The sequence below is a fragment of the Dendrobates tinctorius genome, unplaced genomic scaffold (genome assembly GCF_039654945.1).
Source record: "Dendrobates tinctorius isolate UK_male_01 unplaced genomic scaffold, ASM3965494v1 ptg000083l, whole genome shotgun sequence".
In the NCBI taxonomy this organism is placed as follows: Eukaryota; Metazoa; Chordata; class Amphibia; order Anura; family Dendrobatidae; genus Dendrobates; species Dendrobates tinctorius.
The window spans coordinates 27,684,737-27,695,327 of NW_027361751.1; the positions used below are offsets into that span (position 1 = coordinate 27,684,737).

At 47.1% G+C, this 10,591-nt stretch overlaps 1 protein-coding gene across 1 annotated transcript; it reads right to left on the bottom strand.

Annotated features, from left to right (window-relative positions):
- Positions 1 to 7,093: 7,093 nt before the first annotated feature.
- Positions 7,094 to 9,731, bottom strand: LOC141097237 (uncharacterized). Its single transcript, XM_073584344.1, has 4 exons — positions 9,373 to 9,731; positions 9,210 to 9,296; positions 8,035 to 9,080; positions 7,094 to 7,924 (listed from the first exon to the last, which is right to left on the bottom strand). The coding sequence occupies exons 1-4, from the start codon at positions 9,469 to 9,471 to the stop codon at positions 7,804 to 7,806; spliced, it is 1,353 nt and encodes a 450-aa protein (XP_073440445.1). The 5' UTR covers positions 9,472 to 9,731; the 3' UTR covers positions 7,094 to 7,803.
- Positions 9,732 to 10,591: the final 860 nt, after the last annotated feature.

The following is a 10,591-nucleotide window of genomic DNA, read 5'->3' on the forward strand; positions in this document are numbered from 1 at the left end:
GCCTATTATAGGGAATCTGTCACCCCATTTTTGGCCTATAAGATGCGGCCACAGCCATCAGGGGCTTATCTACAGCATTCTTTAATGCTGTTGATAAGCCCCAGATGTAACCTGAAAGATAAAAAAACAAGTTAGATTATACTCACCAGGGGGCGGGGGAGGGTGCAGTGGGTGTCGCGGTCCAGTCCTGCACCTCCCATCTTCTAGCGATGATGTCCTTCTCCTTACTTCTGCTGCAGGCTCCTGTGCAGGCATACTTTATCTGCCCTGTTGAGGGTGTAAGGGGGTGGCATTGCTATGGACAGTAGAGACAAGCTGCCCCTTTTAGAGACGGCACCCCCTTGGTTAGATCAGTTGGACGTTCTGCACTTCCCTGCTGTAAAGGCTTTTTTGGTTTCATCTGCCTGACTACAGAGGGGAGGGGCTGCTTTTCTGTGTGGAGAAGAGGAGATTTCTGCAGGAAGCAGACGGGCCTGCCTGAGATGTGAGGAAAAAGTATGTTTAGCCTGAGACTGTGACTTTGTAAGCTATTCTGGGGATTAAAAAGGCGGCTTTCCTGCCTTGCTGACAGAAGCCACGAAGAAAAGACAAGAAAGGAACAGGCTTGGAATCTTCACACAAGGACAAGACCACATTGCACAGAGCTTCCAGGGAGGACATCGCATCATCTTGCAGAGAACTGCAGGGGGCCCCCAGGAAGGAACTTAGATACCCACTTTACCGTGAGTGTTAACCCCGTGTGCGCACATGTTTAGGGCTTAGGATAGGCTGCATTAGACAGAGCACGGTAGCCGTGCGGCCAGAGTGTAGCAGCGGCCAGTCAGGCTATAGTTAGAGTAGCAGCACACTGTACTTTATTGTATTGTTTTGCCTTTTGAAAAATACACTGATCTGTAATAGTTGGTGCACCGTGCCATTTGTACGGCCCAGCTAGAGAATATCACTTTTGGAAATTGTTTTATGTCATTGCATGCCCATGTTTACACTTTCCTAACACCGCATTCCTTGCCTGTAAATAAATTAACCCTTTGTTGTTTGCACCTCTCCTTGTGTACTGTAGTCTCCCTGCACTGTGGTGGTCTCTCGACCATCGCTTCAAGTGGCTCTGCGAGCAGGGTGACTATCACCAAGATGCAGGCAGAAGGCGGCAAGAATGGTAGTGTTAGTGGGGATGCTGTGGGCATTGCTGGAACCCCTGCAAGGACACTCCCTATGGGCACCATATTTAGTGTACTTCTGCAATTTGATGGCAATAATATGCCCCTGTCTGATTGGGTGCCCTGGCTGCAATGCACCCTGAAGATTTATAACATCAGCACAGACCTTGAAGTGGACATTGCTTTGACTGCCTTGGAGGAAGAGGCCCTTAAAAGCATCTGTCTACAGCCAGAGCTCACTCGTAGTACCCTGAACGAAGACAGGCTCAGGGTGCCCCTCGGCAAAGAGGAGGCATGCAATGCTGGGAATGTGGAGGACAAGGGTACCTTGCCAGGGACTGCCGGAATTATGCTCAAAGCCAGCAACAGCTGCCTTTAAACTACCAACCCCCGCAGTAACGCGGCATTCTGTGGGGGAAGCAAGAAGAGAGGCTGCTCCTTATCATAATGAACACTTGATTGCTGGGAGTCCCATCCTGCGTGCTGAATTTGAGGGCGTTCCAGTGGATTGCTTGATAGATAACGCTTCACAAGTGACAACGATGCCAGAATCATATTTCAAACAGCATTTTCAGGCCCTGGCTAAGCCAGAGAAGGAGACATTGATCCGGTTGTATGCTGCCAATCAACAGCCGATCCCGGTCACAGGGGTTGTGTGGATGAATATTCGAATCTGCGGGCAAGAAGTAGGAAAGAAAGGAATCCTGCTAGTCCCTGAGCCCATCAAAGAAGATGTGCCTGTAGTACTGGGAAAGAATATCCTATGAGAACTTGATCAGATAATGTTCACCAAACGGGCACACAGTTACTGGAAGAAGGCTGCCACACACAAGCCTACTCAAGAAGCCCTTCAGCGATTCATCTGTGTCTGTGGGACGCAGAAGAGTGTGCCATCTTATCAGGCGGTAGGGTTCATCAGGGCCCCTGGGAAGGAGTCTGTAATCCTTCCTCCCAAGCAAGAAAGTATATTACATCTTCCAGTGGGGACTCATCGCAACCTTGATGGGCTGGAGGTGATAGTTCAGCCTATGGTAGGCGGAGGAGCGAACCAAGAAGTCATGATAGCTCGTACGATAGCTGTGGTCCAGCGAAGACACGTCCCCATAAGAGCTTTGAACATGGGCCCCGGGGAAGTCACTTTGCCACAGGGGACAGATCTGGCCTGGGTGTACCTACACAAGGGCGAAGTGGTGAGTCAGATAGAGATGTCTTTATTGCCGATTGAAGGTGCGGGGTGGACCCTGGAAGTCGCTGCGGGGCCCAAAGAGAAGCTATCCCCAGAGTGGAATGGGCGAATCATCCTTGACCAAATGGAAGTGGATGTGAAGGCTCTTGGTCCTGAGCGTGTGCGGGAGATAGAAGCTATGCTGTGGGAAAATCAGGCCGCATTCACCCGTCATGCCGAAGATTTTGGCTGCACCGAAGTGATCACACACGAGATACCGACCGGGGACGCTCATCCAATTCGAGAATGATACCGGCAAATCCCACCCAAGATGTACCAAGAGGTGAAGACATTATTGAGGCAGATGCTGGATTTAGGAGTAGTGGAGAGTAGTCAGAGCTCTTGGGCGGCATGGTGGTGCTCGTCAAGAAGAAGGATGGGACCATCCGGTTCTGTGTAGATTACAGGAAACTCAATGCCAGCACTGTGCAAAACTCATATCCATTACCCCGCATCGAGGAATCCTTGACAGCATTCGGGAAAGCCAAGTACTTCTCCACCTTGGACCTAGGGGGCGGATACTGGCAAGTGGCCGTGGCCGAGAAAGAAAAGGAATAAAACTGCCTTCATCCTCCCTATGGGATTGGTAGAGTTTAACCAGATGCCCTTCGGCCTCTCCAATACTCCAGGCACGTTTCAACGGCTGATGGAAAAGTGTTTGGGAGACTTAAACTTTGAGGCTACCCTGATCTACCTGGATGACATCATTGTGTTCTCTGCCTTGTTCGAAGACCATCTTGCCTGGCTTGGACAGGTACTCGGAAGATTGCGGGCTCATAACCTGAAGGTGAAGCCAAAGAAGTGCCACCTCTTCGAGAGAGATCGAGTACCTGGGCCACATAGTGTCACAAGACGGAGTTCTGCCTTCACTAGAAAAAGTGGCTGCTATCCAGAAGTGGCCAGTCCCTCGCACCGTGCAGGAACTCCAGGCCTTCCTTGGACTCACCGGTTACTACCGATGGTTTGTCAAAGATTTCACAAAGGTGGCGGTGTGATGGTCAGTGTGTGACTGGACACACCGCCTCCAGCAGGGCGAATTTCTATGGCACATGTGACCCTGGATACACCGCCTCCAGCAGGGCGAATTTAAATAATATAATGTGCAGTCGGATACACCGCCTCCAGCAGGCGAATTTCAGAATTACAAGTATAACTGGATACACCGCCTCTAGCAGGGTGAATTTAAATAATAAAGGGAAACACCAGGGAAACTGATACAATGGAGGGCCCTGCGGTAGGAAACGGGGACGTGGTGACCTTCTGCACTCCCCTGAGTCAGTCTCTACACTCCTAACGATCCCTAAGCCGATTCCGCACCGGGTGCCGATCAGGAACCTAAAATCCCTAGCTCGCCCTACACCTAGCCCTTTCTAGTGAAATGGATGGTGTAGAAACTAATCCCACCACTGCACTGAAACACACAAAAGGAAAGTTACAAAACAGGGGTAAGGCCTGTTTCACACTTGCTTTTTTTTGCAGCGTGTTTTTCCAGCAAAAAAACGCATTGAAAAAACGCATACAAATGCATACAAACGCTGCGTTTTTTTCAAGCATTTTTATGCGCATGCAGGAAAAAAACGCAGCGTTTTTGTGCGTTTGTATGCGTTTTTTGTGCGTTTGCGTTTTTTTACAGATTTTGGAAAAACCCCCAAAAAAAGAAAAAAAAAACATTCAACAACACACAAGACCAATGGGACTTCATTGTGGGTGTGGTATGTTAATATATAGACCCTGTCTACAGTATTCTTCACATTTGCTTGATTCTTCTCGTGACCATGGATCTGCGCTGGAAGAGTTTTCACTTCAACTTGGATTTGGACATCACGATGGCTCAGGCGTATGCAGTTGCTTGCCATGAACAAAGGAAGAGAGAGAGGGAGCGAAGACGGCAGCGGCGGCGTATGTGGATACATCCGATTGTTGAACTCCGGGAGAGCCGTGGGGCATACCACACCCTCTACAGCGAGCTCCAGGCAAACCCGGAGAAATTTATAGATTATATCCGGATGTCCCAAGAAAGTTTCAGGGATTTGCTTGCTCGTGTCCAACAATCCATCCGGAGACAGGACACACAGCTCCGTCGTGCGATTCCTCCTGAGGAACGGCTACTGGTGACATTACGGTATGTTTTAAAAACCAAGGGGTGCGGTCTGATGTTTTTTTTTTAAATTTAGTATTCAAAACCTTGGGTAATTAGTTTTCGTGAATGTACTAATATTTTATTTTATAGTTTAAAATAATATACATAAATATTAATTTTACTTCTTTGTCTGTTCACAGATTCCTGGCGACTGGAGAAACCCTATCTTCACTACACTTCCAGTACCGTATTGGAATCTCTACCTTGTCTGGAATTGTTGCTGACACCTGCCGGGCTCTCTGGAATGTTCTTTGTCCAGAATTTCTGCCCCTGCCCACCGCTGAAAAGTGGATGGAAATTGCTGACAAATTCTGGACAGTATGCAATTTTCCCAACTGTTTGGGAGCTGTTGATGGTAAACACATACGGATCATCAAACCCAAAAGAACGGGATCTGAGTACTATAATTACAAAAAGTACTTTTCAATAGTACTCATGGCCATTGCGGATGCCGGATGTATGTTTGTAGCAGTGGACATTGGAGCATTTGGCCGTGGTAATGACTCACAGGCTTTTAAAAACTCAGACATGGGCCGGAGGTTGTATGGCAACCAATTTAATTTCCCTATGCCACGGCCTCTTCCTCACACCGAAGCTCCGCCACTGCCCTTTGTAATGGTTGGCGATGAGGCTTTTCAAATGTGCGGAAACTTACTGAAACCCTACTCCAGCCGGGACTTGGACCACACCAAAAAAATATTTAATTACAGGCTGACCAGGGCCAGAAGAACTGTCGAGTGTGCTTTTGGGATTCTTGTCTCCAGATGGCGAATTCTGGGCACGGCCATTAATCTTAAACTTGAAACAGTCGATGAGGTGGTGAAGGCCTGTGTGGTTCTACATAACTTTGTGATGGCTAAAGAGCACCCGACCTTTGAACTGGACGATGATGCTCCTAACCCATTGCCTGAATTCACTCAGCACACTCTCAGGTCATCCGTTGAAGTTGGCCAAATGAGGGACCAATTTGCGGCCTACTTTATTTCTGATGTAGGACGGGTGCACTGGCAAGATGAAATGGTGTAATGTTTTTGTTTGTTTATGGTAATAAAAAACCTTATTTGATACCATTACTGAGTGCACTATATTTTTTAAAATCCAATTAAATAAAAAACTTCCCATGTATAACTGAATTTTTTGATGTTCACACACCTGGGCAGGTAAATACACATATGAGTTAAAATGCAGCATTGCTAGTCTGCGTGAAATATATTGGAACGAGCAAAGCTGCAGGCCATGAATCAGGAAACCAATTTTTTTCAAGAGAAAATTGTCCAACTCAAAACCCAACCCTCAAAACCCAACCCCACCCAATGAAAGTCAATGGGGAATACAAGTCAGCATTGAGTGGATGATTGTAATCAGCTCAATTCCAACTTTTATTTAAAATTGTGGTAGTGTATAAATAGACAAGTTTCTAGAGTTATTACACTAGGCCTTGGAATGACTATACTAGGCCGTGGTATTTCAAATATGAGTATAGTAGGCCTTGGGCCTACTAGTATAGTCATGTGAAATACCACGGCCTAGTATAGTCATACCAAGGCCTACTGTAATAACTCGATTTTTACCAACTAGGATCTTGTTTCACGAAAAACAAACTGGTGAAACTTGACACGTTTCAACAGTTTGTTTTTCATGAAACCAGATTCTAGTTGGTAAAACTAGAGTTATTACACTAGGCCTTGGAATGACTATACTAGGCCGTGGTATTTCAAATATGAGTATAGTAGGTCTTGGGCCTACTAGTATAGTCATGTGAAATACCACGGCCTAGTATAGTCATACCAAGGCCTACTGTAATAACTCGATTTTTACCAACTAGCATCTTGTTTCACAAAAAACAAACTGGTGAAACTTTTTAAGAAAGAAACTTATTTTTTAGACAAGTTTCAACTGTTTGTTTTTCATGAAACCAGATCCAAGTTGGTAAAACTCGAGTTATTACACTAGGCCTTGGTATGACTATACTAGTCCGTGTTATTTCACATATGACTATACTAGGCCTTGGGTTGGTTTTTAACATGTATTTACCCATCAGTGTGTGTGAGCGGCGCAAACAACATTAATGAAACTTTGTAATGGTGAACCACAAATGTAAATTTATTTTTAATCACAAAAATAAACCAAAAAATTATTTTTTCCGGCGTTTGGGGGCAGATGGTTTCAATTTGGGGGTGTGCAGGGAATATGCAACACTTGCAGTTGAAGATGGTGTTTGAGGGGAAGGGGCAACAAAACTTGTGGGGGAAGGTAGTCCAGTTAAGGGAATTAAACTAGGAACACTTGGAGGAGAGGAAATCTGTTCAGGTACATTTGTTGTAGTGGCATGTCGCCGTAGGCTTGTGTGCCTGGACCGACTTTGGCCCAATGCCCGCCTTGATTGATTTCGCCTTGAACTTGGGGCAAATATTGAGTGTAGGTCCCCCGTCTGCTGGGGTGGCTGCTGCTGCTGCGGTGGCTGCTGCTGCTGCTGAGGTGGCTGCTGCTGAGGTGGCTGCTGCTGAGGTGGCTGCTGCTGCTGCTCTTGGTTGGCAGTGCTCGTCCTTTCAGGAGGACTGGTGGCGGCAGTGATGGTCCAGGTTTGCGGAGTGGTGGTGGCAGGGCTACTACATGTTGTTGTAGCGGCAGGGCTGTTCCATGTTTGCCTAGTGGTGGCTGAGCTCCACGCATGCATGGGAGTGGCGGTGGTGCTCCAGACAGGAGCAGCGCTTGCCATGGTGGTGTCGGTGAAGTGACCAGCTGCACTCAGACTTGTGGTGGTGTAACGGTGGGTGTCCTGGCTTTGAATAGAGGTGTCCATGCAGTGGTATGCAGCACAAGTCGGTAGTGAGGTGAAGCGAGTCAATGGTGGCACAGGTGGAAATGACACCACTGACTGCTGACCGTACAGATTATGCTGCATAGCCTGCAAGAAAGCATTGTTGCAGGCCTGCAGCACATTCAGCTGTTGATCAGGACTAAGGTGTTCCGCCATGCCCTTTTCAATCTTACTAAAAAAATGGTGTGCTGGTCTGTTGAGGTCGGCCTCCAGACGGTCAAGGCGCTGTTCTACAGAATTGAAGCGGTGTTCAAAGTGGTTAAAACCACGTTCCATGAGTGCAAAACCACTTTCAACTCTGTCGGACAGCGACTTGAGGCTGGAATTAAAGGCCTCGCTCAAATGCATAAACTCAGGCAAGACATTCCTGTCCAAGGCCCTCTGCCTCTGGCGGGTAGTGCCCGCATAACCAGTGGCAGAGACCTGGGACAGGGGAACACCTGATGGCCCAGCTTCCTGGTCACCAGCTGTGTGTGGCTGACCTGCAAGGTGCTTCATAGCTGTCGGATGGCTGGGACGGGTCAGAGGACGTACGAGGAAGGACCGCTCCAGGGCCAGGTTGCAGGGTGCTGCTCCAGGTGCTGTGGAAGAAAGGAAAATCATTACTACCATGCCTTTACAAGAAGCATCAGCTGTGGATTAGAAAAACACAGATTAATAAAAATAAAAACCCAAAATTTATAATACTTACGATCTCGTGGCAAGGACCGGTCTTAGGAACTGCAACGCGTGATAGTGACGGTATCTAGTTCTGGTCCTTGACGCAGATCCACTGCGAACCTGGCCCTCAGCACGAACATCACTGTTGAAGCGGTCCTTGATCGAACGCCAACGTGTTCGGACTTTGTCCACTGTTGGGAAAAAAAAAACAGTGCCGTCAAGGACAATAGTCACTGCGGCACAATATAGCAATACAATACTCAAAGCAGTCACTGTAGAGCCCGATGACACTGTTGGGTTTCCTGCTAGAATATACCTAGCACGAAACCCAACAGTGCCGTCAAGGACAACAGTCACTGCGGCACAATATAGCAATACAATACTCAAAGCAGTCACTGTAGAGCCCGAAGACACTGTTGGGTTTCCTGCTAGAATATACCTAGCACGAAACCCAACAGTGCCGTCAAGGACAACAGTCACTGCGGCACAATATAGCAATACAATACTCAAAGCAGTCACTGTAGAGCCCGATGACACTGTTGGGTTTCCTGCTAGAATATACCTAGCACGAAACCCAACAGTGCCATCAAGGACAACAGTCACTGCGGCACAATATAGCAATACAATACTCAAAGCAGTCACTGTAGAGCCCGATGACACTGTTGGGTTTCCTGCTAGAATATACCTAGCACGAAACCCAACAGTGCCGTCAAGGACAACAGTCACTGCGGCACAATATAGCAATACAATACTCAAAGCAGTCACTGTAGAGCCCGATGACACTGTTGGGTTTCCTGCTAGAATATACCTAGCACGAAACCCAACAGTGCCGTCAAGGACAACAGTCACTGCGGCACAATACAGAGCAGGGAAATACTCACTAAACGCCTTTTTGGAGGATGCTGTGGCGCTGTCCCAGCCATCCATCAACGCTGCGGCCACCTCATTCCATAGCCGCCGGGTCACCACATTGTCCTTGAACAGCCGGTCACGGCTGTCCCACAACGGCGCACGCTCCTGGACCAGGCTGATGAGCTGCTCATTATCCAGGTAGACGTCTTCATCCCGTTGTGGAACCTAGACAAAACACATTCATTAGAATAATCAAATTTAAATTGAATAAAAAGTTACAAAAAAAAGAAACATAAAAAAGAGTAAAAATAGAAGATAAAAAATAAAGAACATTACGAATCATTTGATACATACATTCCGTATCACCACCGGGACTTGGCTTCGCTGCTCCTGCTCTTCGCCCTCAGTAGTCCCGTCCGCAGAAGATGATGATGATGATGTCTTAAAAAAGTTGAAAAAAACGTAAGAGATTTGGAGTAGCAGCAGATATACTTACCAGATGCACGAAAATAATCACCTCACGGTCTGCTTGCGCCAATTCCTGCCGCGATGGGGAATATTCGGATTCTGAAGACATACTGCATGTAAAAATAATAAAAATCATTAGTACATACATAATTTAAAAGGACAGGCATATAATGTAATATACTCACATTCTTGACGCTGATAGAAGATGGGTTCCTTGGTGACTGTCTGCTCTCCAATCTGTCAGTGTAGTAGTGGCAGAGTTTTGGCAGGCACCTCCTTTATATAGACTTTTTTTTTTTTACTTTAGAAGTTTATAACTAGTACAACAAGTGGACACCACCAAAAAAATGCAGCGCTAAAAAAACGCATACATGCGCATGCCAGTGCGCACGTATGCGCATCCATAGGCTATAATGGCCATTTTTAGCTCAAAACGTGCGCATATGTGCGCATGCGCTTTTTTGCAGGACCAAAAAATGCAACATGTAGCGTCTGTAAAATACAAACGCACACCCCAAAAAAACGCAGCGCATGAAAATCGCATACGTGCGCATGCCAGCGCGCAGGTATGCGCACCCATGTTAAATATAGGGGAAAAAAACGCATGCGCACGTATGCGTTTTTTTCAAGCGCAAAAAAACGCAAATGTGAAACCAGCCTAACACCACTTAGCTTTGCTCTGTTGCTCTTGCTCCCAGCAACAGAGTCCAGAACCTCAGTACAGCTTTCCTCCAGAATAGCTGCTGCTTCACCAAGCTTTGTCAGAGCTGCAAGGAACTCTCTCTCTAGCTCCTTCCACACCAGGACTCTGACTGAGCTGCCAGGAACTCTCTCTAGATCCTTCCTCCACCAAGGATGGTTGAAATGAACACTATCACCAACAGTGATTGCAACCACCTAACACTCTTTTATAGGTAAGACAGCAATCACACCTGCTTCATTATCATGTGCAATAACACTAACCACCACCGGGGGCAAACTAGAAAAAAGACACCACCGTGCAATAACCCCAATGGGCACCGGGGTCAAAAACTACCTTTAAGCACAAGCTTAAGGAAAAAAAAAGGTTACTAGTGCTTTTATCTGTCATGATCCAGCATGGATCATGACAGGCGAGTCCTCTGAATGAACTGCTGAGGGGGACTGCCGGAGTGCTGAGGACCCAGTGCATCCCCTGGGACCAGAGGCGAGAGGAGGCCTTCCAGGCTATAAAGAATGCTCTTACTTCAGCCCCGATTTTGGCCTACGCAGATTTCGATCAACCATTC

Bases quoted from the DNA above. Each gene is read 5' to 3' on its own strand.
- LOC141097237 (XM_073584344.1), bottom strand. From the start codon at position 9,471: ATGTATGTACTAATGATTTTTATTATTTTTACATGCAGTATGTCTTCA. The intron at 9,081-9,209 runs GTATGTATCAAA...TGTTTTGTCTAG, and splicing joins TCCCGGTGGTGATACGGAAT to GTTCCACAACGGGATGAAGA. The intron at 7,925-8,034 runs GTAAGTATTATA...TTTCTTCCACAG, and splicing joins CCGGTCCTTGCCACGAGATC to CACCTGGAGCAGCACCCTGC.